Raw genomic sequence first — 27,735 nt, 5'->3', positions numbered from 1 at the left:
TACTCATTTTCCTGTTTTTATTTTGAATACACGGGCCCAGGTCAGGAGCAGCTCGGGGCTTGAAGGGTCTCCAGACGGCCCTGGGCAGAGGGGAGCCCCCCTCCCTGGACTCCTGCCTCCCATCCCAGCTGCTCCTGGCTGCCACGAGGCCGTCCTCTCCCTCCCTCCCCGCTCCCTGCCCCTTCCACCATCAGCCTGGCATTCGAAGCACTTTCGGAGCCCCGTTTCATGCTTCCTGCTCCCCAAAGTGCCCAGGCCCTGGGCAGGGGCTAGTCAGTACCGGCTGCTGGTGGCACATTCCATGTGGACGCCCCGCCTGTGCTCAGGCCAGTGTCCCATCCCAGATGCTGTTGGACCTCAAAGTCCGGCGGTGGCCCTGGCCTCCCGCCTGGCCTGTAGCTTCCCTGAGCTCCGGGAACCCCAGTCCGGGCGGAAGTTGGGCCTACACAGAGAAGGCCAGGGCAGCCAGGTCCCCCAAGTGGCTGTGCCCGGGGCCTGCCCTCGGAGCTTGTCCATCGTGTCGGGCCTATGGGAGAGGGACAGCTGCCTGTTTCTTTCATCCCTGCACTCCCCTCCCGCAGGCCCTCCCCAAAGTGTCTGTGGTGGGGTGAGGGTGTTGGACACCCAAGTGGGGCCCGAAGTCGTCAGGGGGCTGCTGAGAAGTCAGTCTCCACCTGGAGTCCGTCCATCGGTCCAGGTCAATGTGCGTGCAGTCCCCTTGCCTGTCCCTCACCGCTAAGCCACTTTCCCGGTAGCCAGAACACCTCAAGGAGCCATCCGAGGGTGGGCAGGGAGGCCCAGAAGATGATCAGCCCCAGGTGAACCCGTCCGCCATGCTTCCTCGGGTAGAGCCCCCAAATACAAGAGCCCTGAGACCGCGGCCATTGATGGTTGGAGTGAGTGGGGCTTCTGTCCCCCTGCCCCGTGACACCATGCAGCTGGCAGCCAACAGGAAGAGGCCAGCAGGAAGCTCTGGGAGCTCCCCCTGCCTAGTGAGCACTGAACATCGCAGCGGTCCTCGGGCACCGAGGCCCCGTCTCCGTTTGTATGAAGCAGCGGGAGCCCAGGCCTGGCAGTGAGGAGGTCCACATTCCAGTGAGGCTGAGCCCCGTGGGACCCCGGGACGGGGCGTCCACGTCCTCTCTCTGGACCTCAGTGTCTGGTGGGCGGATGGCCTGCTGGCTCTGCCCCCGCCCCGGGCCTCCACCCCGGTCACAGTTGTACCGGCTGGACGTAGCTCCGTGGGAAGAAGCCCACGCGTCCGCAGAACCGGCCCCGCCACCAGTGGGGGTCCAGGCGCTCCAGGACCTCGATGATGTCACCGCGGTGGAAGCTGAGCTGTGAGGGGTCCTGGGCCGAGAAGTCAAACTGGGCCTGGGCAAAGCAGGCCCGGGGGCCCTGCGAGGGGAGGAGGTGGTTAGTGGGGGTTTTCAGGAGGCCCCAACAAGAGAAGTGATTTGCTGTGGGTGGGAGGGCAGAATTGAGCTTGGACTCTGTTCTCACTCCAAGTCTACGCCACCCTCTCCACAGACCAACACCGCTGTCCTGGCCACAGGAACGGGCCTTATAAGCTGTAAAGTGGTGCATAGCTAAGAACAGAGTTTATGGCTGCGCCCTTGACCGAGCTTTGAGGGAGAGGATGTCACTCAGGGCCGCTCCCAGCTCTCAGGCCTGGGTTCCTGTCCTATCTATACCCCGAGGTGACCTCGGGTAAGTCCCCACCCTCGTGGGACTTAGTTTCCCCCCCTGCAAATGGCGGGCGGACGAGAGCTCTCTGCAGGCACGTCAGCCTGTCGCCGTGACGATTATACCCGGTGTCCCGGCCCTACCGGTCCCACCAGCATCTCTGTTCTGAGCCTGCGGAATCTTATCCAGGATGGGTGATAGGATCGGTGGACAGGCTGTAATTAGCGGCTCTCTGCCCAGGAAGTAGGAGGCCGCATGGGTCCTAGGGGACTGAGCCAGCTCTGGAGTTCTCCCACAGGGTGGGTGACCCCAGGGCCCAGGCCAGAGCGAGGCAGTGGGGGGGGGGGCGGTGTGGGGAGCCCTCAGCCAGCTCCACACTGGCTCCCTCACCTTCTCCAAGGGCAGACCTGGCCCACGGCCGGTGAAGGGGAGAGGTTGCAGGAGGTCTGGGACAGAGGCCTGGGGGGAGGGGGGAGGGGAGGGAAGGTGGCTCAGACGGAGAGCTCGCCACCGACCCAGCCCCAGGATCAGACTGAGGAGGCCCGGCAGCTTCCCGGTGGCCCAGAGTGCATGAATGGGGGTCTCCCGAGGCACCGTTTGACCCTCCTGGCACAGGAGAGGGGAAACTGAGGCCCAGTTGAGGAACGGACAAAGGTCACACGTGGTGGGGGTCTAGGGACAGGCAGGACTGGAGCTTCTCTGTAGCAGTCCGTCAGCCTCCCCCCCAGGCTATGCTCCCTGGTTCCCCTGCAGAGCCCAGGCTCAACTGGGCCGTCCCAGGGTCCTGACCTCTAGCCCCAGGCCTTGCCGAACCCCCCTCCCAGAGGAAACCACACCGGGGCTAATAACCCTGTTGGCTGCTATCATCATTCTAATGAGAGCGAGGGCTGGTCCTAGGGGCCCCTTGATGAAAGGGCTGGCTAGCAAATTGCTGTTCTTGCGAGGACCAGTGGCGGCTGGATACCCACCCCCCACTACACACACACACACACACACACACACCCTGAGCCCAGCCAGGCCCTCACCCACGAGCGCTCACACTGCCTCCACCCCACCCAAGACCAGCTCCTCGGGGCCAGAACCCCGGACTGAGCCTACCCGGTGGGTGGTCTTGGGTGTGCCTCAGTTTCCTCACCTGGGCAGTGGCCAGATGAGGACCCCAGCATACTAAGCCCAGCTCAGCGGGCACGGCATCCAGTAGGCTCGGCAGGTGTCTGTACCTTCATTCGTGCAAATTCACACCGAGTGCCTACTGTGACCCACGCACTGCGCCAGGAGCTGAGAACAAGCCAGACACTGGTGGCCCCGCGTCACGTCCGTTCTCTTCCTTTCCTTTCCCTCTCCGTCCCCACCCTTGCGTGTGTCACCGCAGTGCCACCAGAGTCGGACTCTAGAGCCTGGGCTGGATGCGGGGCTGCCGGTGGGGGTGTGGGGTGGCCAGACCTGGCAGGTGTCCCGGCCCCCCGCGGAGGCTCACGTGGGGGGGGGGGCAGGGGGGGCCCCTACCTTGAGCAGGGGCTCCTCATCCCGCAGGAAAACCTGCCGCTGCTTGGCGATGGTGGTGGTGCGGTAGAAGTCGACCAGCTCATTCAGGGAGTTGAACTTCTCTTCCCACAGGTAGTACTTGCCCGAGGCCTCGCGCAGCACCTTGAAGTGCTGTACCTGGTCGCCGTAGCTAGCGGAGAGGGGCAGCCTCAGCGGGGCCCCGGGGCCTCCCTTCTGCCTCCCCCTGGAAGCTCGCCCCTCTCAGCCCTGGTTGAGACCCGCAGTCGGGGGAGAAGGTGCAGGGCGGGAGGGCAGGTCGACGTGAGACCTTAGGCAGGTCACTGAACTTCTCTAAACCTCAGCTTCTGGATAATGGTAGCACCTTCCTTCTGGAAAGGGGTTCAGAAAATGCTGCCTGTGGCTAACTGGCAGCATTGAACGGGTTCCTCTCGCAGGAGGGGGTTGCCTGGGTGGCTCAGTCGGTTAAGCGTCCGACTCTTGATTTCCGCTCAGGTCGTGGGCTCACGGTTCGTGGGTTCAAGCCCCGACTCGTGCTCTGTGCTGACAGTGCAGAGCCTGCTTGGGGTTCTCTGCCCTTCTTCCCCACTCGTTCTCTCTCTCTCTCTCTCTCTCTCAAAATAAATAAACTTTAAAAATAAATCAATCAATAAACGGGCTTCTCTTCTCGCACCTCTTCAATATGCCCCTCAGACATGACAGTCTCCCCTAGCCCCCTCCCGGCCCTCACGGTCCCACGAAGAGTGAGTCCTCAGACCGTGCTGACTCAGACCAAAGCCTGCAGGTGGGAGAGGAGCTCAGGTGTGTCGGATGCTTCATGTCTCTATCTGCCCCCTACCTCAAGAACCTTCTATGGCTCCCCATTGCCCTCGGGAGAAAATCTTAACACCTCGGACTCGAGATCTGGCTCTGATTACCTGCCCAGCCTCACCTCCTTCGTACACTTCATATACTCTCTTCCCGCACGCAGCATGTCCCATACGCCAGGACAGGCCATGATGGACTGGGACCAGAGGTGGGGCCAGCGTTAGGACAATGGGCAGCACAAACCATTGCGGTTCCCCTCCCTTCTGCAAGGGTGGCCGGCCCCACCACGTGGTCCAGGAGGTGCAAACCGAGCCCTTTGTACGGCGGGGAAACTGAGGCCCCGAGTGCAAACCGTAACCCCCCCCAGGGTCACATGCGGCAACAGAAACCGGAGCTGGGGGGCCACATCCAAGCTCCCACGTGTCAAGCGTCATTCTAGCATGCTCCCCTGCTGGTTCTCGTTGTATGACAATACCAGTAATTGTAATTCTAATTGTGATACGGGGAACATCCCAGACCTTGTCAGCCCAGTCCAGGACTGCTACTGCACCACGTTGTTCCCTGGGCTGTGATCCCCAGGAGGCCTTCCCTCTCATCCTGTGGGCCTGGCCAAAAGACCACGGCCACGCTTCCTTGCTCCGGTCAGCTCATCTGGGCCTCTGGGCCTCGGCCTCCTCACCTGCCCAACGGGGGGCGCTGATGCACTCCCCGGAGGGGGGTTTGCAGGAGGCAGGGACTCTGCTGGTGACTTCGGGGAGAACACAGCAGAACCCCGGCTCCCCAGCAGAAAGAAGCCAGCTTAGGAACCTGCCCCTGGAAGGGCTTCCTGCCCAGGTGGCTGGTGGAGCTGAGAGCCCAGAAGGCCTGGGACCCGTGGTTCCTCCAGCGTCAGTCCTGGGGCGGGTGCGCTGCTCGGTTGAAGGTTTAAGATTAAAGACTGAAGACAATTGTTTAAGGTGAATCTGTTCTGTTCGTGTGTTGGGGGGGGCGGTGGGCAAAGTGGGATGCCTCCCACCCTGCCCATGTTAAGGGGTCCAAACCACACAGAATCTCTCTCTCCACTCCAACATAACCTCCCCTCCGAGCCTTTGCATACACAGTTTTCTCCAAATTCTCGAGTCAAGCTCCTGCTCATGCCTCAAAGCCCAGGTAAAATGGCCCAAACTCAGTCAGAGTCAGAGGTCTCCCTGGGTTCCTCAGCCCCTTGTACGGCCTTCTGACTCACTGCACATAATGGCTTGCATACTACACACGGAAAAGGCAGGGAGGCCGGAGTGGGCCCTGAGGGCTAGCCCAGCTGGGAGAGGCTAGACCCAGGGACTAGAGCGTCAAGGCCCAAGGCTTAAATGCTCATCAGGTGCTTTGTTCTTGAAACCCTCTCCTGTCCGGTCCGCTCTGAGCTGTGATTCCAGCCCTCCAGGTGTCCTGACCCTGAAATAGACCCGACACCCTCTCTAAGACACATCCAGATCTCAGGGCAGCTTAGCTCCAAGGCGAGCCAGTTCTGGGACCGGGTGGAGCAGTGATCCCCAAACCCGAGACAAAGCCGCTCATCAGCAAGCATTGTTCCCAGGTGACTAAGCCGCGCATGCTGTTGGCCGGCCGACATGCATGCCCGTGTTCCTGGGATGGAACTGGGGCGGGCAGGCGGACGGTGCCTCCTGCCCTGTCTGGTCTGCCACAGCCTCCCAGAGGCCACACACTCCCCTTGAGGCAGCCTCTAAGCCCTATGACTCCCTAGTGTCCGGTCCCTGCAAGATCAGGTTTTCCCCGGCCCCTAGACTTTGGCAGGGGTGTTCGGGGAGGAGTGTCTCTCCCAGCAGCAGAGTGAGGCAACCCGAAGCCGGGCAAGTGAGAAACCAGGAAACGGACCCCAAGGACTCCATGTCTGGGCCACCTGGTGCAGAGGCAGGAGGAGGAACCTGGGGTAAGGACGGCCCCTCCCCTTTGGGTAAGGGGACAGATAAGGGGGCGGTAGCTGTGAAAATGATCTCCAGGGGGTGCCCAGGTGGCTCAGTCAGTGAAGCGTCCAACTTTCGGACTTCAGCTCAGGTCCTGATCTCACGGTTCATGGGTTCGAGCCCCATGTCAGGCTCTGTGCTGACAGCTCAGAGCCTGGAGCCTGCTTCACATTCTATGTCTCCCTCTCTCTCTGCCCCTTCCCCGCTTGTGATCCGTCTCTCTCTCTCTCAAATTAAAATAAACATTAAACATTAGAAAAAGAAAGAAAGAAACAAAGAAAGAAAAAGAAAATGACCTCAACCCCAACGGACCACAACTTTGAACTTTTTGGTGCTTGGAGGTTACCTTCAGTTACCAGGAAAGTTATCAGGAACAAAGCATTCCCTGATCACACAGGACGATCGGCGAGCAGAGAAGAGGAGATGAGACAGGAAAGGGACAAGGGACCCAGGAATTCTAGAACCTTCCAATCTGAGAATTGGGAGAATTCTCAAATCTGGGATGCTTGCGTGTTCCAGCCCCTCACCTGTGTGTGGTGCACAGTAGGTCCTCAGTAAATGACGGGCCTTGTCCCTTCTCCCACCTGGTCCAAACTTCCTGTTCTGTAGTGAGGAGAGCGGGACCCAGAAAGGAGAGAGGCCTGCCCACAGCCAGGGGCGGCCATGTAAGCCAGGAGCGGCCCCTCCTGATCAGTGATCACGCTTGTCTGAGGCTGAGCAGGGCCACTTCCATCGGGTGGCCCCAAGGACTCAGCATCTGGGGTAGTGTCCCTCTCTCTAGCCAGCTTATCTTCCAGCCTCGTGGGGCCCTTGCTAGTGATCTCCCCAGGAACACCTTCCCTTTCCTCTGTGGTCTTGGCCTTAGCCATCCTTCAAGGCCCGGGTGGAGCCTTGAGGTGTTTGAGAACCCTTTAGACCCTCTGTGGACTCTCCCTCCCCCTGGCCCAGGGGAGCTGCAGGGCACATAGGGGGATCCATGTCTGACTCCAGATGACCCCCGAACTGGGCAGGGGGGGATGGCTTGAGTGCAGACAGCCGTGCCCTGTGAGCCCTGCTGAGCTGGAGGCGGGAAGGGCGGACAGGAAGGGGTCTCGACCCGGGCGAGGCCAGAGGAGGGGCCATGTGGAGCTGGTCCACAACAGTGGCAGTGCCCACGGTGTTTGTGTGAGTGTCCTGGCCTGCGTGTGCCTGGTGTCCCTGTCTCTCGTGTCTAGGGGTGTGGGGGGGAGGGGGAGGTCTCTCTCTCTCTCTCTCTGCTCCGTGAGTGCGACTGTATGTGTGAGTCCCTTTCTTTGCAGCCATGGGTGTGTTTGTCTCTGTGTGTGACCCCCACACCCGCCCACTGTGGGCGGGGTGGGGGGAACGAGGGGCAGGGCCTGGCCTCTGGGCTGTAACAAAAGCCTGAAGGACCAACTGAGTCCTGGTGCTAGCAACAGCCTGTCCTGCCCGGCTGGTTTTTCTGGCCTGGTGGCAGCAGCAAAGGGACAGTGGCAGCAGCAAAGGGACAGGATAAACAAGGCTGGGGTAAGGTCAGGAGCCCCAGGACTGCCCCGGCTGGGGCCTGTGGGCCCTCCAGGGCAGAGGTGTGGGTGCTCACCCCCACCCGGTGATCTCCATTAGGCATGGCCCTTCTCTAGCCTCAGAAAAGGGCTGGGGTGGGGGCGCCTGGGTGGCGCAGTCGGTTAAGCGTCCGACTTCAGCCAGGTCACGATCTCGTGGTCCGGGAGTTCGAGCCCCGCGTCGGGCTCTGGGCTGATGATGGCTCAGAGCCTGGAGCCTGTTTCCGATTCTGTGTCTCCCTCTCTCTGCCCCTCCCCCGTTCATGCTCTGTCTCTCTCTGTCCCAAAAATAAATAAACGTTGAAAAAAAAATTAAAAAAAAAAAAAAAGAAAGAAAAGGGCTGGGGTGGAATACACGTGCCGCAGCAGACATGAAATCGAACCAAAGGGACCTCGGCAGGGACCCGTGGGTCTTTGGGACTCAGGACAGGTGGGTCTGTCAGGGCGCAGAGGGTCAACGGGCACTTGCTCCGCTCTTCCTTGCTGTGTGACCTTGGGTAAGTTACTGCACTTCTCCGAGCCCCCGTTTCCTGCCAACGGGGTTTCTGGGGATCACTTCTTCTCTGTCTTTGCCTGCAAAGTATTGCACCCTCCACCTTGTGCCACCATTTGTTTCCTGCTTCACTTTCCCAAGAGCCTTTATCATCTTCCAAGATTTTATGTCATTTGTATAACTGTTTCCTGTCTGTCACCCCAGTAGAAATGGGTGCCCGAAGGACAGGGAGCTTTGTCCCATTTTGTTCATGGCCGAATCCCAAGCACCTGGGACAAGGCCTGGCACACAGTAGGTACTCGGTGACCAGAGCAAACATACGTGCATTGACTCCAGGGCGCTTCCGGCCCGAACGGAAGCAAAATGCCTCGCTTGGGAGCGACCTGCCGTTTACGGTGGAGAAGTCCACCGCAGGCTGGCTGGGAGTGTGGGACAAAAGCGACACAGCCCAGGCACTGCGCCCCAGCCTTGGTCCCTGGCTTGCTGGCTGCCAGCTCAGACATGCCCCCGGAGGTGGTGGCAGACAGCCCTTTGTAAATTCATAAAGGGCAGTCAGCCGTGGCCGCTCTCACTCCGAGAGGCAGCCCAGGCCCATAAACCCCACCTCTGACAGCTTTATGGGGCTTGGCGTGAGCATGCGGGAGATGCCACGTGGAATGGGGTCAGAGTCCCCGAGAGCCAAGCCGATGCCGGCGGAAACGCTCTCACACGTGAACCTGCACCGCTGTCACTTTGCTGGATGGCCATCATAGACACAACCTGGGGGTTGCTGTCTCTATGATGTAGATGAGGCCATTACAGCCAAGAGAAAGCCAGGACCCGCCCTGGGGGCACGGGGTGGGGTGGGGGGGACGGAAGAGAAGTCAGGACGAGAACTGGGTTCCCTGCCACTCTGTCACTGCCCCTTCTCTAGTAGCCCTGGGTTCGTGGGACAGGGGGCTGGGAAGCAGTGTGGCCCTTAGAAGGTAATATAATCACTAGTATAACTTGCATTTTTGGAGCACTTATTAACTGAGGCTCAGAGGGTAATTTGCCCAGGGTTATACAGCTAGTATCAGAGCTGAGATTCTGGCTCAAAAGCCCACACTCCCAGCCATATACGCCCTCTGAGTCTCAGTTTCCAACTCTAATCCCTGTCCTGTGATCCTCCAAGGGCCACTGAAAGGCCCTCCGGGAGAGACAATGGACCAGGAATGGGAGGAGGACCTGGGAGGCGTGGCTCAGCTGGGATGAAACTGGGGGGGTGGAGGACGCCACCTGGTGACGCTGTGCACAAACCACAGCTAGCTGAGCCCTGGAAGCTCCTTCTGGTTCTGACCTGGGGGGGGGGGGGAGGGGGGAGGGGGGGGGCTCGGCCAGGATGCCCTGGGGGACGTGCAGAAGGGCATGTGCTAGGATTTCTCCGAAAGATGCTCCCAGGCCTTTTCCCAGGACGTGGGTGCTGGCTCCCCTGCTCAACAACTACTTCCTAGTACTGCCTGTCTCCCCTCCTGGTCGGACTTGTTGCTATCCAAACCCACCCCTGCCCCGCCCCAACTCCGGGTCCAACAAGCTAGTCCCTGTGCCTGACATGCCTCTCCTCTCTTTGTACACCAAACTCCTACTCGGGCTTCAGGGCCCAGCTCAGATATCACCTCCTTCACCATGTGGAAAGTGTCCCCTGTCTCTGAATTGCCCATATTTATTCATTCATCGTGGAGACCCCTGGGCCAGGCCGTGTCTACATTCCCACCACACTCCTTGGTTTGACTCCTCTCTCTGTCCCACTCTGTGGTTCTCTCTCTCTCTCTCTCCCCCTCCCTCTCTCTTCTCTTTTCTCTCTCTCTCTTACACACACACACACACACACACACAGCAGCGTCTGAACCTGCACCAGCCGGGCTGCATTTACAAAGAATCGCCAGAAGAGGGCAGTGCATGGAGGTGTGATCTGATCGCAGAGGCGGGAGAGGCAGGGTGGGGGTTGGCAGGGCCACCACCTCCCCTCAGCTCCAGCTGCAGAAGCTGTCCGGCTGGGTCCCCTGTGCCCCTGCTTTGCTGGGTGATCTTGGGCTTTTGAACCGATTCCAGGAGCCCCTCGAAGCTGGACCAGCCCACCTGGTGGCGCCATTCCCAGCTGACCAGGCCCTCGGACAGCCAGCACACGGAAAATTTCCACTTCCTGCCTTTGCACGGATCCTGGGGAATGGAGGCTGAGCTGTGGAAGTGGGAAGTGACCCAGGGGGCACTCCAGATGCCCACGACCATCCTGGGGCGGGGGGCGGGGTGGTGGATCAGAGCTAAGAACTCACAGCATCCCCCCCACCCCCATACACATGCACACTGACAGTGCTCCCATTAAAAAAAAATTTTTTAAAGACTTATTTATTTTGGGGAGACAGAGAGATGGCGTGCAAGCAGGAGAGGGGCAGAGAGAGAGAGAGAGAGAGAGAGATACAGAATTTGAAGCAGGCTCCAGGCTCTGAGCTGTCAGCACGGAGCCCAACGTGGGGCTCAAACCCACAGACTGCGAGATCATGACCTGAGCTGAAGCCGGACGCCCAACAGACTGAGCCACCCAGGCGCCTCAGCAGTGCTCCCATTTTTAAGATGGGGAAATAGAGGCTCAAAGAGGGCCAGAGCCATTCCCATCCCCTGGGGTAACCGGTCTGTTCCCTGGAGGTCAAGGGCGGAAGGGAAGTAAAAGGAACTGGCCGGCTGCTTGCATAGCTTGGAGGGGATCAGGTAAGTGCCGAGAACTCTCGTGATGTTGGGTCATTTTTACACACATGCCCCAGCAGCCTCCCTGTCCGTGTCTTTCTTTCTCTGCTTCTTTGGGATTCCCTGGACCCCAGCGCCCTGTCACACTCCCCCCCCGGCCCCCACATTAAACAACAAAGTGGCCCCGTGTTCATTTATCCTTTGGACAATCAAACCATTGGCCGTGAACCAACCCAGTCCCAGGAGAACGGCCTCCTAGGGGCCACCCTGCCAAGCTCCAGGGTCCACTGCTTGTTCCCTCTGTCCCGCTGGCAACCTTGCCACCCCAATACAGCGGTCAGTGACAGGAAAAGCTGGCACCGTGGGCGCCTCCCGCGGAGACCCTGACAGTCGGCATTTTGCTGGCGGCCCTGACTTCGCAGATCCACACCACTCCCCTCCCCGGTCGCTTTTCATGTCCTCAGCCCCCTCCAGAGTCCCAGATACCGCCACCTCCGGCCTGGCTCCTCCCTGGCCTCCAAGTGCTCCCGCTTACTCCCAACCATCCCTCCTCCTCATAGCAGCCGGAGGGATCTGCCAAAAAATGGAAGCCAATCACATCTCCCCCTGCTCAAGACCCTCCCCCTGCTCAAGACCCTGCTTCAATGTCCCTACTGCTCCCAGAGAAAACTCCCTGTCAGGACCTGTCAGCTTCATCTCTTTGACCACATCCCTCATCCTCTCCCCCTTTGCTTCTCTGCTCTTATCACACCACCTCCTGTGGACTCCAACACGGCCCAGGTGCATTCCTACCCCAGGGCCTTTGCATTTGCTATTCCCTCTGCGTAGAAGTCTCTCCTCCCAGGTCCTCATTCCTGGAGACCTGGGCAGCCTCCACTTCCAATTTCAGATCTTTGTTCAAATGCTACCTTTGGGGCGCCTGGGTGGCTCTGACGGTTAAGCGTCCGACTTCGGCTCAGGTCACGATCTCGTGGTTTGTGAGTTCGAGCCCTGCGCCGGGCTCTGTGCTGACTGCTCAGAGCGTGGAGCCTGCTTCGGATTCTGTGCGTCTCCCTCCCTCTCTCTCTCCAACTCATGCTCTGTCTCTGTCTCTCTCTCAAAAATAAATAAACATTTAAAAACATGCTACCTCTTCAGAGAGGCCATCTCTGACCACCTTGGCTTCTGCTCTATTCCTTTGCTTCCTTGTATGCTGTCTGTCTCTCCCACCAGGACATAAACCCATCAGGGCAGCAACTTTGGGGTTTTTTTTACCGTCATTTCCCCAGCTTCTAGAATAGCCTGGCACAGGACGTGTAGCTCAACAAAATATTCCTTGAATTTATGCATCTATGTCCTACCGTCCCAGGTCCTGAGAATAGGAAACACAGAGACCAGACCCCTTCGCCCCGATGCCTGTTCCTGTTTCTACCTTCCAGCCTGGATTCCTCCACGGCCCTGGTTGTGGCCTTTGGGATTGGGTTCTGCGCTCCCCAGAGACTGCCACGTCACGCCCGAGGAGCTGCTGGTCACAAAGCCAGACCCTCCCATCACGGCGACCCTGCTTCAATGTCAGGCACTATTCCAATCGCTCTGAATATATTGACTCAAAAAATATACGTATATTGACTCATATATTCCTTGCAATTACTCATTTCACATCAGAGGAAGCAGGCACAGAGAAGTTAAGTGACTTGCCCAAGGTCACACAGCCAGGAAAGGGCAGAACTAGAACCTGAACCCAAGCAGCCTGGCCCCACAGTCCCTCATCTCAATCACGGCACCATATGGTGGCACCCTGTCTACAGCACAGGGTGGGGCACCTGCCCTGGGTGTCTCGATGCTTCTCCCGCCCCCATTGGCTTCTGTCCAGAGAATAATGTCCAGAGACCCTTCGCGCCGGCACTTGAGGCCTTGCAGGCAGCCCCGACCCCCTTTCCAAGCATATTCCCACCACTCTGGACCACACGCCGGGGTGCGTGTCATTCCCCCCGCCACCCCAGACAGTCACCTGCTTCCAGGTTCTGGCTGTTCCTCCCTCAGGGAGACTACTCTCTCCACCCTTCTCCGCGCTCCCCCATGGGTCAGAACTCACTTCACGGAGACAGAGAACTCCCCTGGGGAGCTCTCACTCTCCCGGATCAGGAAGGCTCCCAGGTGGTTCCGCTTCATCAGAATCTCTTCGGCCAGTTGCCGGGAAATCCTGCCCGAGTACCACCTGCAGAGAGAGGGGGCGAGTGAGGGCAGTGGGGAGGCCAGGCTACCCCGTCCCCGTGTGCCGGGCGTCCAACATCGCGGATCCTCACGGCGGTCCCGAGACACAGGAGGTGTGATTGCACCCATTTCACAGATGCGGAGCCCGAGGCTCAGAATCGCACGGCAACGAACCCAAGGGTACACGCCATGGCAGGCAGGAGTGGGGACCCGATCCCGGCGTTCTGGCTCCTGAGCCCAGGCCAGGCAAACATATTATGAAATGAGAAATTATGAAATGAGAAAAATCAAAATTTAGGGCGCCTCCGCCTGGCCAACCCCAGCTGAGCTCTTCTGTTTTAGATGAGAGATTCTGAAAAGTGAAAAAAAAAAAAAAGAAGAAGAAGAAATGGAGGGCAGAAGCACTAGCAGTTTCCCTGCACCCATTTCACAGATGCACAGACTGAGGCCGTCTGGACTTTTGCTCACAGGTCCAAGTCCCTTTTCTAGCTGACCAAATAGAACTGGGTAATGCAGAAGTGGTTGGTAAATGCTTAGAGTCCTGCAAGACCCCCACTGCCCCTCTGTCCCCAGTACCTGGAGGCAAAAGGCTGGGGCTCAGCTTCTCTGCCAGGCCTGCCCATCTCGCTGTGTGGCCCACGCAGCCCCGGCCTCTTTGGGCCTTGCCCACCCTTGTAGCGTCCAGGTGGTTTCTGGCTGGGCCCTTTCTTGTTCAGCTGGGGAAACTGAGGCCCAGAGCAGCCAGAGTCTCATGGTGGCACCACGGCCAACCCCGGGTGGGGTCCAGAGACTCCGTCCCTTGTCAAGCTTCCCTTCCCTCTTTCAGCAAATGTTTCCTGAGTCTGAGTTTGGCACCGGGGGCGGATGTGAGGTGGGACTTTTCCTGTTGTGTCAGGATGTTGACGAGCCCTCGAAGCCCAGAGCCAGGGCGATAGGTGGAGCGGCAGCTGCCGGTGGTGTCCCACCGCGTCCCCAGCGTCCCCAGCGTCCCCGCCGTCCCCGCACGGGGCTGGGCCAAATGCGAACACCAGGGTTCGGCCCCGGGGCTTTTTTCTGGCGACTAACACAGGCCTGTGTGCAGGGTGGACCGAGCCCCCAGAACATTCTCTGAGACTGAGCAGGTGGACAAACACTCACCTCCCTGCCCCGATGGAACACTCTGGGGTGCCTGTGCCGCGTCCTCTCCCTCCGGTGCCCCTCCTGTCTGTCGCCGCCGTCCGCGGCCGTGTGGACAACTGGCTCCTTCCCTGCCCGCCTCCCGCTCCAAAATAAAGTTCTCGTCCTCCCACTGCGGCTCAGGTGCTGCTTCTGTGGAGCCCACACCCAGAAGCGAGGCTTAGCCTACTGCTGTCCCCAGACTGGTGGGGACCCCGAGCCCATCTCACGGTGGATTTCCTGGGAGGGGAGGCAGAGAAGACGGCTGCTGAGTGTGGGGGCTCCAGGCCACCATCTGGAAAGCTCGGCCCGGGTCCCCGGAGTTCGGGAGGCTGAGCTGGGAGGCCGCGGCCCCCAGCAGGACACAGGTGCAGGCGCCGTGTCCCAGTGGGGCCCTGAGTGGGCGTTTCCTGAGGGCTCGGGTGTCTCCAAAGAACCCACAAAACCCCATAGGAGGCGTCAGTGTGTGGGCGGCCGTCACCCTCAAAGGCTTCGGCAACCACACCCTCTGAGGAGGCCAGCCCTGCCCCCCCCCCCGTCAGGAGAAGGCAGGGCTGGTCCTCAGGTGGCTTGAAGGACGGGGTGCGGGACAAGGATTTCCCGAGGCCCCCGGAATCCAGCTGTCTCCACTGTCTGCCCTGGAGAGATTGCAGGCGCCTCGGCTGCTGTGAAATGGCTCACGCCCCTCCCCGCACAGCACTCGCTTAGGCCTGTCTGCTGCCCTCCCTGGCAAACTTCTACTGTAACTTCCAGGCCCAGCAGACCATGCCCTTCCTCTGGGAAGCCCTCCCTGACGGCTGCCGCGGGCACACGGCCGGGTGGGTGCCTCTGGGGCCCCTGGTCGGTATCACGGTTCCCCCAGGGGCTCCCCGGGCAGGCAGGGGAGACAGTGGGGGTGCTCAGGGAAGGAGTGGGGCTGGTGTAGGATGAGGCCTTCTGGGACCCCAGCCCACCCCAGCCCTCCCCCTCCCCTCCACCCCACACCCGGGGGCCCGACGGGCTGAGTCAGATGCCGAGTTTCCCCACTGCTATTTTGGGGCCAGGGAGGGTGCTGAGGTTAGCCAAGAACACATCTGGGCATGGCCTGGTGGGTGGGTTGGGGGCCTCACCCCTGTCCCTGCTCTGTCCCAGATGTAAGTGGCTAGAACTGACCCCCGGGACCCCAAGGGCCTCAGACACGGGGACCCTCCATGGCTTCCAACAGGCGCGGTCTTGTCTCAGCCACCAGCGTCGCCCAGATAGGCCTGGCCCTGCACCAAAATCTTGGGTCAGCAAATGCGAGCTTCTCTTCAGGGCTCCTCAGCAGCTTTGTGCCTTCTGGGCTTCCGGCCTTCGCCAGGCCATTTCCTCCCCCTGGCGGTCTCTCTCTGACCCACCGGCCCACGGTGGTCACTCCTGCCTGTGTCCTCCATTGGCTTATGGATTCCCTGGGGCCCCTGGCATTTCTCTCTCTCTCTCTCCCCTCGCGCTCTCCCTTTATTGACCGAAAGACATAAGGCCAGAGGGACAGATATCTGCCCACAGGGCCACCGCAGGGCCTGGATGTCATAGCTGCAGCCCAGGATGTCGGCTAGAGGCAGCGGCCTCTGCGTGGGGAGGCTGGGGATGCCTGGAACCCAGGCAGGGTAGCTGGGGATGTGGGTGGGACAGGGCCTTGCCCGCACAGGAAGCCGGAGGTGGTAGCAGCTTGGAAATAACTCGAAGGCAGATAAAGAGGAAATACCCTCCAGTTCCCACCCTGACCCTGCACTGCCCTCCCCTGCTAACTCACCGTCACACACACCTCATGGCTTCCAGTCTGTCCCCTCCAGCCTGCAGGGCCCTGTCACACACCTCCACCTGTGACAGGGTCCCTCCCCTGCTCAGCCATCGCCACGCTCCCCACCACCGTGAGCCTGGCATCTGAGGCCCTCCTGCCACGGGCTCTTCCTCATTGTCCTCTCTGTCCCCTCTTCCAGGAATGCCTTCCTCTTCTGCTGCTTAGCTAACTCCTACACACCCTTCAAAACCCCATTCATTGTCACCTCTTCTGAGGAGCCTTCCCCAGTTACCTCAATGCTGACAGCCTTCCCATCTCGTGCTTTCTTTATGACCTGTCGCTCCCACAGGATGGGGCTGCTCCGACCCCAGCGTCTCATCATGTGTCTCTGGCATCACCCAGCTAGGCCCCCTGGGGCTGCGGCTAGTGTTTGATGAGTGACTGAGTGAGGGGCCTACCTCCACCATCATCTCAGCCATATCCAGTCGGTTTTTCATAGGTTCTCAGCCACTTGGGCCTGTTCTGGGGCCGGGGTCGGCCCCGGCCCTTCTCAGGGCAGCAGCGTGGGAGGCCACCTGCTGAGGGCATGCCGGGAGCTTCCCTGGGCCAGCAGGTCCCAGGTCCCAGCATGCCTGGCCCCACACATGACACCCACTCTTAAAGAGAGCTCTAGAATCCTCTGCAGATTGAAGCCTCGGCCCTCCTTGTATTATAGGTAAGGAAACTGAGGCATAGAGACAGCAGGACCTGCCAGAGACCCCACCGCAGCCAGTGGCCCAGCTGGCTGAGAGCCCGGGGCCCTGTCCCCTTCAGCACTCTCCTGGGCGTTCTCTGGTGTTCCAGGCCCTCAGGGGCGTGGCCTGGGCTGGCCCTGACCCTGCCACCACTTTGGTCCTCACATCTCTGTCCTCTGCCCCTGCTCAGCATAGACACTGATGACTAGAAGCCAGGGGCGTGCTTAAGGGATGCCCTTCGGGCAGCTCGGCTCGGCCTGGGCCAGGCCAGGTGAGGACACTTGACTGCAGGGGCTGGGGCCGCCTTGAGGGTAGGGCCGGGGCAGGGGGCGGGGGGGGGGGGGGGGGGGGGGGCAGCCACTCACGGGTGGGGCTTGACGCGGATGTAGTTCTTGGGAATAAAGCCCTCAGCACCTCGCAGCTCAGCCTTGTACCAGTTCTGATCATCTTCCATGTTCAGGATCTGCAGGCGGGAGGGACAACGGTCACTTGCTTACCGAAGAGGCACGGCTGCCACCAGCTGAGGTCTCGCCGCTCAAGGACCCCAGGTGGGCATCACCCATGCCAGCCCAGGACCCACTTCACAGGGGAGGGTTGGGGACCTGCCCCAGTTCACGAGGGCCGTGTCTGATTTCAGGGCCCGGGACCGCCTGTCCCCAAGAGCGTCACAGACTCCCCAGGTTGGACAGCTGGGGACCCAGTGAGGTTTTGGTCAGTGCGTTGAACTTTAGGGGGGCCGGAGCTGGACTCCCAGGCAGATCTGAGGGAGCAGATCTGGGGTGCCTCAGTTCCTGAGCTGTGCCCCTGAACGTGGGGTTTCTGCAGCATTTGCATGCCGTGCACCGAGCCATGGGGTGAAGGTCGGAGGGACCCTGGAAGGTCGGGGAGCCCCAGCCTGAGCTCAGCGCCTACTGGTGGTCACCTGGGGTCACTTACACTTAAACAACCCTTATAATCTGAGTTCAAGGGTGACAATGCAGGGTGGTGGGGATTCAGGCACCAGAGAGCAAAATAAAGGAGGTCTTTGGGCTAAGATGTGGCCGAGGCCTGGCCTGCCCAGGTCACATGGGCTCCTCGTCCAAGGCGTGAGATCTCTGCAGCCCCACAGGTGGGTCGAGAGGAACTGAAACAGCCCTAGTCGGGCTGGTAGTTGCAGTGGATGAGCAACCAAGCGGCCGCAGGGAGGAACAGTATGTACAGAATGAATCTTGGGGCCCCTTCCTCCTTTCCCCGGGGCAAGCCTTCCGTGGGACAGCTCATCACCAAAGGCTATTTCACAGATGGGGACACCTAGGCCCAGAGGTGGGAGGCGAGCAAGGCCACCCAGCAGCAGGGAGGCAGAGCCCATACAGCAAGCCAGGACTCTGGGGCCTGGGGTTCCTGGCTCAGCTGGTCTGGGGGGACCTTGGCCCACTGGTTTTTACCTCCACTCTACCTCCCACTTGTATCTGGACCCAAGGCCAAGGGGGCATCTCTCCTGTCAGTCCTGGAGCAGATGCGCACATCAGCTCAATCCTAGTGGGTATTTGTTGACAGGAAAAAAAAATCAGATATAGAAGAGCATGCTACTATGGGGGTATTGCAGGTGCAAAGGGCCGGGGGGCAGGCAGACGCAAGGGCATCAATTTAGTTCCATTTTGCCAGGAAGAGCTGGGATTTGCTGCCTTGGGCCCAGGCCGTGCCAGACCCCCTTGTCTGTCTGCCAGGCCCCGTTGACTCCTTCCTTCCTGAGTCTGTAGCCTGGGCAAGGTCAGCAGCCCCGGGGACAGATGGAAAGCAGGTGGCTGACTCAGGAAAACTTTTGCTGAAAACAAAACAAAAATAATGCCCCAACTTAATGGGAGAATTAAAACCTGTGGGCTGTCTTCCACGGCCACAGATTCAAGGAAGATGCCCTGGAGCCTGGGGCTGGGCTACTCCGCCTGCTTCCGACTCTCTCTCTAGTCTTGGCATCAGTTTTCTCATCTGTGATGTTCTCATTAGCTACATTAGCTGAATTCTTTTTTTTTTTTAAGTTAATTTATTTATTTTGAGAGAGAGAGTGCGTGCGAGGGAGGGGCAGAGAGAGAGAGAGGGAGAGAGAGAATCCCAAGCCAGGGACAGCACAGAGCCTGATGCGGGGCTCAGACTCACGAACCACGGGATCATGACCCGAGCCGAAATCAAGAATTGGACCCTTAAGCGACCGAGCCACCCAGGTGCCCCAGATTGGCTGAATTCTTACCGTTAAAATTGTTCAAAAGCTACAGACCCTCCGGGCCATGAAAACTGACACCAAGGAGACAGATCAGCTCCTCCCTGGTGAAATTCACACCTTGGCTTGCCCCCGGCCTTTACCCCCATGGGTGCCCTCCACCCAGGACACTGTCCTACCCCAAGGTCCCCAGCCAGGGAATTCCCTCATCAGTTATTTCCTGAGCACCTGCTGTGTTGCCAGATACCATGCAAAGTCCTAGAGAGACAGCAGGGAACAAGCTTACACTGTGGGCAGAGGCAGACAATAAAGAAGGAAGGAAACAACTGAACAGGTACCTTAAACTAGTGGCAGGTGCTCCGAAATAGATCGAGGATGTCTGGTTGAGGGCAGGCAGATTGTCAACAGGGGACAGATGGGGTGGTCCAGAAAACCCTCCCTGAAGAGGTGATATGCGAACTGAGACCCCGGTTACAGGAAGCAACCGGAGGTGAGAAAATGCGGGGAATGGTGTCCAAGTCAGAGGGAACAGCCAGTGCAAAGGCCCTGAGGTGGTAGCAAGCCCTGCTCTCGGAACCGAGAAGAGTCCAGAGGGTCTGGAGTTGACTCAGGAGGGCAGAACTGTGAGGAGAAGTGGGGAAGGCCAGCCAGGCAAGAGCACGTAGGGCTTGTATGCCACGGGAAGCTGTTCAGATTTTCCTTTAAAAGCCAAGAGAAGGGGCGCCCAGGTGGCTCAGTCCGTTAAGCATCCAACTCTTGATTTCGGCTCAGATCATGACCTCACCGTCTGTGGGATCGAGCCCCACGTCGGGCTCTGTGCGGACAGTGCGGAGCCTGCTTGGGATTCTCTCTCTCTCTCTCTCTCTCTCTCTGCCCCTCTCCTGCTCGTGCTCTCACTCTTTCTCTCAAAATAAATAAATTTAAACTTAAAAAAAATAAAATAAAAGCCAAGAGAAGCCAGGGAGGGGCAGCAGGGGAGGCTCAGGCTCTGAGTTACGGCCACCGTATGGAGACTGGGGAGGCTAGGAGCAGAGGCAGGTGTGGCAGTGAGGAGCTTGTGCACCTGTCTGGGGTCGGGGGAGGCCTGGAGGAAGAGGGCAGTCGGGGAGGGGGTGTGGAGAGGCGGTCAGGTTCCGGATAGGTTTCAGCAGAGTCGCTGACAGGATTCAACGACAGGCCGGGTACGAGACAGTTGGGGAGCAGCCAGGACGACTCGAGGGGGTTGGGCTGAGTATTGGCAGGCTGCCATGGGAATGGCTGTCGGGGAGCAGGTTAGAGGGCTCAGGGTTGTCGGCATTGGGTCCGAGGTGCCATCGACCTTGTCTCTGGAGATGCCGAGGAGGCTGTGGGCTCCCCGAGTCTGGGTCTCGGGGGCCGGGTCATCTGTGGAAAGATGGGGGTGAAGCCACCACCCGGCCCCCCTCCTTCAGCTGGGAACAGTGGGGTCCTGTGCACCCGGACGTGCCCAGCCTACCGGGGAGGATGCTTTGTTCCAGGAAGTGATGTCTGGGGCCGTGTGCCCAGTGTGGGTCTATGTGCCACCCAGGTCTCTTCCAAGACCAGAGCTCAGATGTTCTCACCTCGGGCTCCCAGAGGCTGGGATTTGCCGGTGGGCACTTCTGGGACAGGGCCCGGCCCTCAGGGGCGCCCAGGAAGCACCGGTTGGAAGGACGGACGGGATGGCTCCAGGAGCTGCGCCCTGCCCCACCCCACCCCACCCCACCCCAGCCAGGTGAAGGAGGGCCACCCGACCACACAGCGCCGCCCTGGCCTGGGAGAAGGGGGCACACAAGGTGACATCGTGCTCACGATTTTACAGTTGCACAGAGGGAGGGCTCCGCAAGAGTGAGGGGGGTGAGGCACCTCGGGAGCAAAACTTAAGGGGGCCCCAAGAAACGCGGGAATCGGGGTAAAGAATGTTTTCAGACGGTATGTTAAAAAAAATAAAAGCCAGGCAGAAACCCTGAGTATGTTCGTTAGTTAATAACGTAGCCACATCAGCCCATTAAGGTAAAAATTGCATGGTGGTTGTAGGTTTCTGCAACTTCAAGATTTGTTGTCGCAGAGCCTCCCGGGGGGCTTGAACTCCTGAACTGTGAGAGCGTGACCTGAGCCCAAACCGAGAGTCAGACGCTTAACTGACGGAGCCACTCAGGCACCTAAGGTCAAGGTGGCTGCCAGAGCATTTCCTCCTTTCCCAGAAGTGCCCTCCGTGTCATACCCCGCGGGCTGCCCTTTATCACCATCCGTGGGCTTTGGGCCACCCCCACCTTCTCCACCCTGGTGGCCTCTGGGACCTCACCCTCCACCTCCACCATCTGGAAAGATGATCTGAGCATCTATGCAAGTCAGAAGCAACCTCCATCCACCTCCAGCCTTTAGGAGACCCAGGACGTGACGCAGCTCCCGTGGGGACATCAGTTGTGTCTCTACCAGGGATGCAGAGAAAGACAAGGTAGACACACGAATGCAGCCGCACAATTAAGTGCTCATCCAAGGCCACAGATATGTTGTAGAAGACAAAATGCATAGAGGAGAACAGACGATCCCATTGCAATAACTCACAATCACTTGGACATAGAGGACAGTCAGTCTGAAATTTGAAATGGACAGCGAACCATTACAAACCAGCTGTGGTTATTATATATTTAGAGATGGTGTCTAATCTGCCCCCTGCCCACCCTGTCCCCTCCACTTTGTCCTTTCTGGTGTCCCCTAATACACTTTGTCACAGTTGTGGGGGCAAGGTGCTAATGTAAGATGTTACGGATAGGGAGGGATGGGTCCAGATGCCACCGTACTGTCTCCTTGATTTTTGTGTAAATCTGAAGCTCTTCTGGGGGGTCCTGGGTGGCTCAGCCGGTTAAGCACCGACTTCAGCTCAGGTCATGATCTCCCGGTTCGTGAGTTCGAGCCCCGCATCCGGTTCTGTGCTGTCAGCGCAAAGCCAGCTTCAGATCCTCTCTCTGCCCCTCCCGGCCCCCGCCTCTCTCTCTCAAAAATAAATAAACATTAAAAAAAAAAAAGAAAAGAAAACTTCTAAGGAGCGCCTGGGTGGCTCAGTCGGTTAAGCGTCCCACTTTGGCTCGTCATGATCTCACAGTTTGTGAGTTCGAGTGCTGTGTGGGGCTCTGTGCAGACAGCTCAGAGCCTGGAGCCTGTTTCACATTGTGTCTCCCTGTCTCTCTGCTCCCTCACCGACTCTGTCTCTGGCTCCCTCTGTCTCTCAAAAATGAATAAATGTTAAGAAATGTCTTTAAAAAGAAAAAATTTCTGGGGGTGCCTGGGTGGCTCAGTCTGTTAGGAGTCTGACTGTTGGTTTCAGCTCAGGTCATGATCTCACGGTTTGTGGGTTCGAGCCCCGCACCGGGCTCCGTGCTAATGGTGTGGAGCCTGGAGCCTGCTTCAGATTCCATGTCTCCCTCTCTCTCTGCCCTTCCCTGGCTAGCGCTCTGTCTCTCAAAAATAAATTAACGTTAAAAAGTAAAAAAAAAAACAAAAAAAAACCTTCTGAAAAATAAAGTCTGTTTATATTTTGTTTTTTTTTTTTTCAATGTTTTTTATTTATTTTTGGGACAGAGAGAGACAGAGGCATGAACGGGGGAGGGGCAGAGAGAGAGGGAGACACAGAATCGGAAACAGGCTCCAGGCTCTGAGCCATCAGCCCAGAGCCTGACGCGGGGCTCGAACTCACGGACCGCAAGATCGTGACCCGGCTGAAGTCGGACGCTTAACCGACTGCGCCACCCAGGCGCCCCAATAAAGTCTGTTTAAAAGCTAACGCAAAAATAAATAAAAAACCAACAAAATAAAGCTAATACAAAAAAAAAAATCCATCCAAATCCGAAATAAAGGCAGGATGTGACCTTGCACCTGCACGACCGTGAACGTGCTATCCCACCGCCTCAGCTGGCCCTCGAAGGAATGCTTGCTCGTTGCAGAACATGTGAGATGTGCAGAAAAAGTAGAGGAAAATGTGACTAGCTCCTGGCCCACCACCCCGAACCGACAACTGCTAGCTTATCAGGTCATTTCTTTCCAGTCTTTTTTTTTTTTTCTAGGCACAAATCCAGTGCCCAGAAAACTGTCCGTTTTCCCCTCCACAAAATGAACATCCACTGATTATCTGTGTAGAGGTGACCCCCTGTCTGTGTGGATAGGGTTGCATTCTGCGTTTCGCCACTGGATGCTGAATCAGGAGCTTTTTTATGGCATGAAACACCCTCCCCAAAGAGCATTTTCAGGACTGTGTAATATTTGGCACTAAGCCGGGAACGCAGGTTAATTTCACACTGCAGACGCTTTTGCCAACGTGCCCCACCTCTCGCCTGCTCTATTTTTCCCTCTACACCTTCTCCATCTGACAAACTCTGTGTTTTCCTTGTTTATCTGGTTTGTGGCCCACGTCTGCCACCAGAATACCAGCTGCGTGAGCAGTGACTATGCCCGTTTTCTCCTTGCTGAGTCTCCAGGGCAGAGAATGGGACCAGGGACACCCTGAGTGCTCCCTGAGTCCTTTATGAGAGAACACACATACATCTCTGATTACATCTCGGGTTTCCAGAGGCAGAATTTCTGGCTCACACACATGGATATTGTTACGGCTTTCTCTATGTTTCCCAAGTTCCCATCAAAGTGATCGTCACTTTCCCTGTCCACCTCCCACATGTAAAAGTGCATGTTTTCTCGCATCCTCAACAAACTTGGAGATTCTTTTTAAAATAAAAGTTCACTGGTCTGGCAAATGGGGAACGGTTACTTGGTTTAAGGCGCATGTCTTTTGTTATTGGTGAAACTGGGCACTTACTTGCTTACGTTGCTTCTTCGGCAATTTTCCCATGCATATCCTTTGCCCATTTTTCTATTATGCTGTTTGTGATTTTTTCTTGTTGATTTATAAGAGCTCTTTACATATGAAGGACATTAATATCTTGTCTTTTTTTTTTTTTTTAGGTTAAGCCACCTTCATTTCTTACTTAGTGGACTGCAAGAGCCCCTTTCTGCTTCCATTCCTGTCCCCTCTGTTACCTTTTCAAAATGTAAACTCGATCCAGTCTTTGTCCCTACTGAAAACTCTTCCACGAGTATGCCTCAAATTTGGAATGAAATACAAATCCTTCACAGGTCCTAATTCCTGCTTACCTCCCAACATCACCCTTACCCTGTGATTCTCTTCCCTCATTGCACTTCAGCCACAGACCTTTCTTTCAACTCTTCAAACACACTGACATGGTCCTGCCTCAGGGCCTTTGCACCAGCTGTTCCCTCCCACCTGCTGCTCTCTTCCCCCGGCTCTTTGCATGGCTGGTTCCAACTCATCCTTCAGGTCTCAGCTAAGGTGTTACCTCTTTTTTTTTTTTTTTTTTGTAAGTTCTATGCCCAATGTGGGGCTCCAACTCATGACCTGAGATCAAGAATCTCATGTTCTGTTGACTGAGCCAGCCGGGCACCCCTAGATGTTACCTCTTTTGAGAGACTGTCCTGACGACCCCACCTAAAGCTGTCCCATTGTCCCCTCCCACCCACTGGCCCTCTGCATTTCATCTCCCTGGGTTGATTTCTTCAATCCATGTATCACCTCCTGGTGTCACTCACTCTCTGGAATGTCAGCTCCAGGAGGGCAGGGACTTTGCCTTGTTCCATTGCTATACCCTTAACACTTAGGACAATGCCTGGCACAGAGTATGTGCTCCATAGCTTGACAAGTGTTTGTGGAAGGAAGGAAGGAAGGAAGGAAGGAAGGAAGGAAGGAAGGGGAGAAAAGGCCACTCTTCCCATTGCCTGGCATTCCTCCATCGTTCTTTGAGCTTGAAAGTTCCCCTCGTCAGTCTCTGTGGACATGGGGGATGCCCAAGTTTCAGCTAACGCTTTAATCCTTCCTTCCTTCTTCCCTGCAACATTCCCCATGTCTTACTAAGAGGCTACTGCATGCCAGGCACTGTTTCACGTCCTGGTGCCCTGGTGTGGTCCCTGTCCTCATGAGCTCACTCGCTCCTGCCTTAGCCAGCACTTCTGGTAAAAGAAACACACCAGGTGTCGGCTGACGCTTTAGCAGAAGTTAGCGGGGAAACTTGACTAACATGGGGGCGGGGGTCGCGGGCACAGGGATCTGGGAGGAAAGTGGAGATTTCACAGCCTTTGCTGCGGTCGCTTGGGGGACGCCCACTGATCCCCATCCACCACGGTCGCTTGGGGAACGCCCACTGATCCCCATCCACCGCTGGCTGGTCACTCTGAGCCTCAGCTGGAGCCCAGCACCCACCTCATTCCTATTTCCTCTCTGTCCTGCTCCCCTCCAAGCCCTTCGTCTGGGTCTACAGACCCCAAACTGCTCTCAGATTGGTAAGATCTCTCAACTAGACATGATTCTCACCAAAGGTCTCATACCCTGGTTATAGGTGGTGCTGGTGCTAAGCCTGCCCCCGTCCCCACATGGCCACGTGTCCCCGGGGCCCCCAGCCGGCACCTCAGGTGGACCTGAGTGCAGGCATCCCAGCATAGAGAGGAAGGGAACCCCCTAAGGGGACACTGTTCCTCTTGGGGAGCGTCATGAGCTCCCCAAACCCCAGCCCAGACCCACGGGGACAGAATGAAGGTTCCAGAGGCAAAGGACGTAGGTGCACCCCACATTTGGCCCCATGCCGAGCAAGTCGTGTCACCTCCCTGTGCCTCAGTTTAGTCACCTGTGAAAGGGGGCACTGATTCTCCCCACCTCGGCAGCTTAACTGGGACATTAGTGTGCATTGCTGAGCTCGGGACCTGGCTCTGGTGGGGTGCCAGCAAATGGTCGTTCCTGTCCCCTCCTCTTGTGCTTGAAGCTCGGGGCCAAGAGCGGGGCCCAGCAGGGTGGAGAGACACCCCGTCTAATGGCCGCTGCTCCAGTGTGGAGACTGAGGCCCAGGGAGGGGGCAGTGACTTCCTTAACATACGTCAGCGGCACTCCAGGGCCTAAATCTTGGCATGGCCGCTTCTGAATCTGGCCCCTGACCTCTGCTTGGATATGCAGACTTATAAGCAGGGACGTTGCCAGAGAGAGCGCCCACAAACCCGTCGGCCCGGAACACCTTAGAAGGCTGCAGTGTGCATCAAAAGGGAGAACCTGGGTTGGCTCAGTCGGTTGTCTGTCTGCCTCCTGATTTTGGCTCCTGATTTTGATCCCAGGGTTGTGGAATGGAGCCTGCTTAAGATTTTCTCTCTCTCTCTCTCTCTCTCTCTCTCCCTCTGCCCCTCTCCCCTGCTCACACATGTGCTCTCTCGCTCTCTCTCTAAAATAAAAAGTAAACAATAAAAACTAAAAAAAGAAAAGGGGGGGGCAGACAAGGAGACACAAGCTGTGGTAAGACTCTCCTTTCCCTTTTCTCCACACTGCTGGGAAGCTCATTCTTACACTTCGGGCACATTTTTTTCAGCCCCAGGAGGTTAGTGTGTCCACGTGATTCTTTCCTAAGAGCTTTTCTGTCCTTCCCTCCCTCCTTTCAACTGTCTTTTCAAATTCTTCGCCTGGAAAACTGGGTGTTGAACCAACCCCTGCCAGGCACTATGGTAACATCTCCTTGAACCCTCACAACAGCCCCCAAAGGACGGGTCCTAATTAATTATCCCCCCATTTCCTAGATGAGGAAACTGAGGCTCAGAGGAAGCAAGTGGCTTGTCCAGAATCACAATAACTGGAGAAGCTGGGCCCGTCCTCCTCTAGAAGCTGGACTCTGTTTGGGGGGCTGTCCTGGGCCCTCATTCTTAACCCCCCCCCCATTCCCTGTGTGACCAACTCGGCGCATCCCAGCCACCCTACCTTGAGCGTGTCCCCCTTGTTGAAGGCCAGCTCATCACTCTCCGTGGCCTGGAAGCTGTACAGGGCCACGGACTCCATCCCGCTGTCCCCAGGCCCCGGCAGCTGGGCTCAGAGCAGGGTCAGAGCTTCCTGCTTCCTCTGCAGTCGAGGACCCGTCTTCCTTTGTTTTGAGAGCGCGTTTTTCTTTTGAGGCTTCCCCTGAGGGAGGAGAAACAGGAAGCAGACATGTCACAGAACACGGAGAGCGCGTGAGTGGCCCAGCCTCTGCCTCAGACCCCAAAGGCCAGGTAGGGCTCTTGGGGAGTCCCCGGGGAGCCCCGGGAGTGGATCCTCTCTTTGGCCCAAGTCACAGATGAGATACGGAGGTTTCCAGAGAAGTGACCCCAAAGCCGCCCCGGCAGCTCGGGCATCGCATCTCACGGTCCCAATCACCCCCACCAACTTGCCGATCTGCCCTGCACATTTTGTAAAGCCCAGTGCCCCTCAGGACTCCCCAGTGCCTGCCACATCAACCCCAAGCTCCTTGCCTGACATTCAAGGCCCTTCCAAGCCATGACCCCCATCCCCCACCACACTCCTCTCCAGACCTACCCTTTGTTATCTCCTTTCCCCGTAAACAAACACTGGGCCCCTGCCCTAGTAGGGGGGGTACACACCCCTCTTTCATTCCCCAGGCCTCTTGCACATGCATGTCCCTTTGCAGGGTCCTCTCTTCCACTTTGTCTTCCCGGGAGACTCCTACACATACGTCAAAGCCCAATCTGGAAGGTGCCTCTTCCGGTTCAAATGCCGGGCCGTGCGATTGAGATCCTAAGGTCAAAGAGAACTACAAATGAGTCTTGATCTTCCCTTAGTAGGTGTGTTATGGGCTGTGGCACCAGTGCAGCAATTCTGGAACAACTGAGTGAGTATTGTGGGAAGGAACATAAATGGATAAATACGATGGTATTGTTTAGTACCCAGGTTCTCTCCAGGAAAGACAGGAGACACAAACCCAGAAGAGGAAAGTGAGGAAGGGCCCTGGGGTGCGGGATGGGAGCTGGACGGATCAGTGTGAAGCCAGACTGTTTTTTCCTGTAAAACGGTTTTTCTCCTTTGTTTATATCCATGTAGTTACGTCACGCGTAGGTGTTCTAGTCAATGGATGACAATCCGTCACTACAACGAATTATTTGAAATGCTCAGAGTATCCCAGATTT

The 27,735-nt window shown here is 57.6% G+C and overlaps 1 protein-coding gene across 2 annotated transcripts; it reads right to left on the bottom strand.

The window, feature by feature from the left end:
- Positions 1 to 4: 4 nt before the first annotated feature.
- Positions 5 to 26,713, bottom strand: LOC122485031 (GRB2 related adaptor protein). 2 transcript variants are annotated; one of them, XM_043583283.1, is made up of 6 exons: positions 26,537 to 26,713; positions 16,916 to 17,013; positions 12,784 to 12,906; positions 3,226 to 3,361; positions 1,225 to 1,398; positions 5 to 526 (listed from the first exon to the last, which is right to left on the bottom strand). In XM_043583283.1, the coding sequence occupies exons 1-6, from the start codon at positions 26,612 to 26,614 to the stop codon at positions 443 to 445; spliced, it is 693 nt and encodes a 230-aa protein (XP_043439218.1). In that variant the 5' UTR covers positions 26,615 to 26,713; the 3' UTR covers positions 5 to 442. The 2 variants fall into 2 exon arrangements, with proteins under 2 accessions (XP_043439218.1, XP_043439217.1); XM_043583282.1 differs by having other exon boundaries at positions 3,193 to 3,361; positions 26,537 to 26,710.
- Positions 26,714 to 27,735: the final 1,022 nt, after the last annotated feature.

This window comes from Prionailurus bengalensis, chromosome E1 (genome assembly GCF_016509475.1).
Source record: "Prionailurus bengalensis isolate Pbe53 chromosome E1, Fcat_Pben_1.1_paternal_pri, whole genome shotgun sequence".
Taxonomy (NCBI): domain Eukaryota; kingdom Metazoa; phylum Chordata; class Mammalia; order Carnivora; family Felidae; genus Prionailurus; species Prionailurus bengalensis.
The sequence above is the reverse complement of the archived record's forward strand: the minus strand, read 5'-3'. Positions and strand labels throughout refer to the sequence as shown.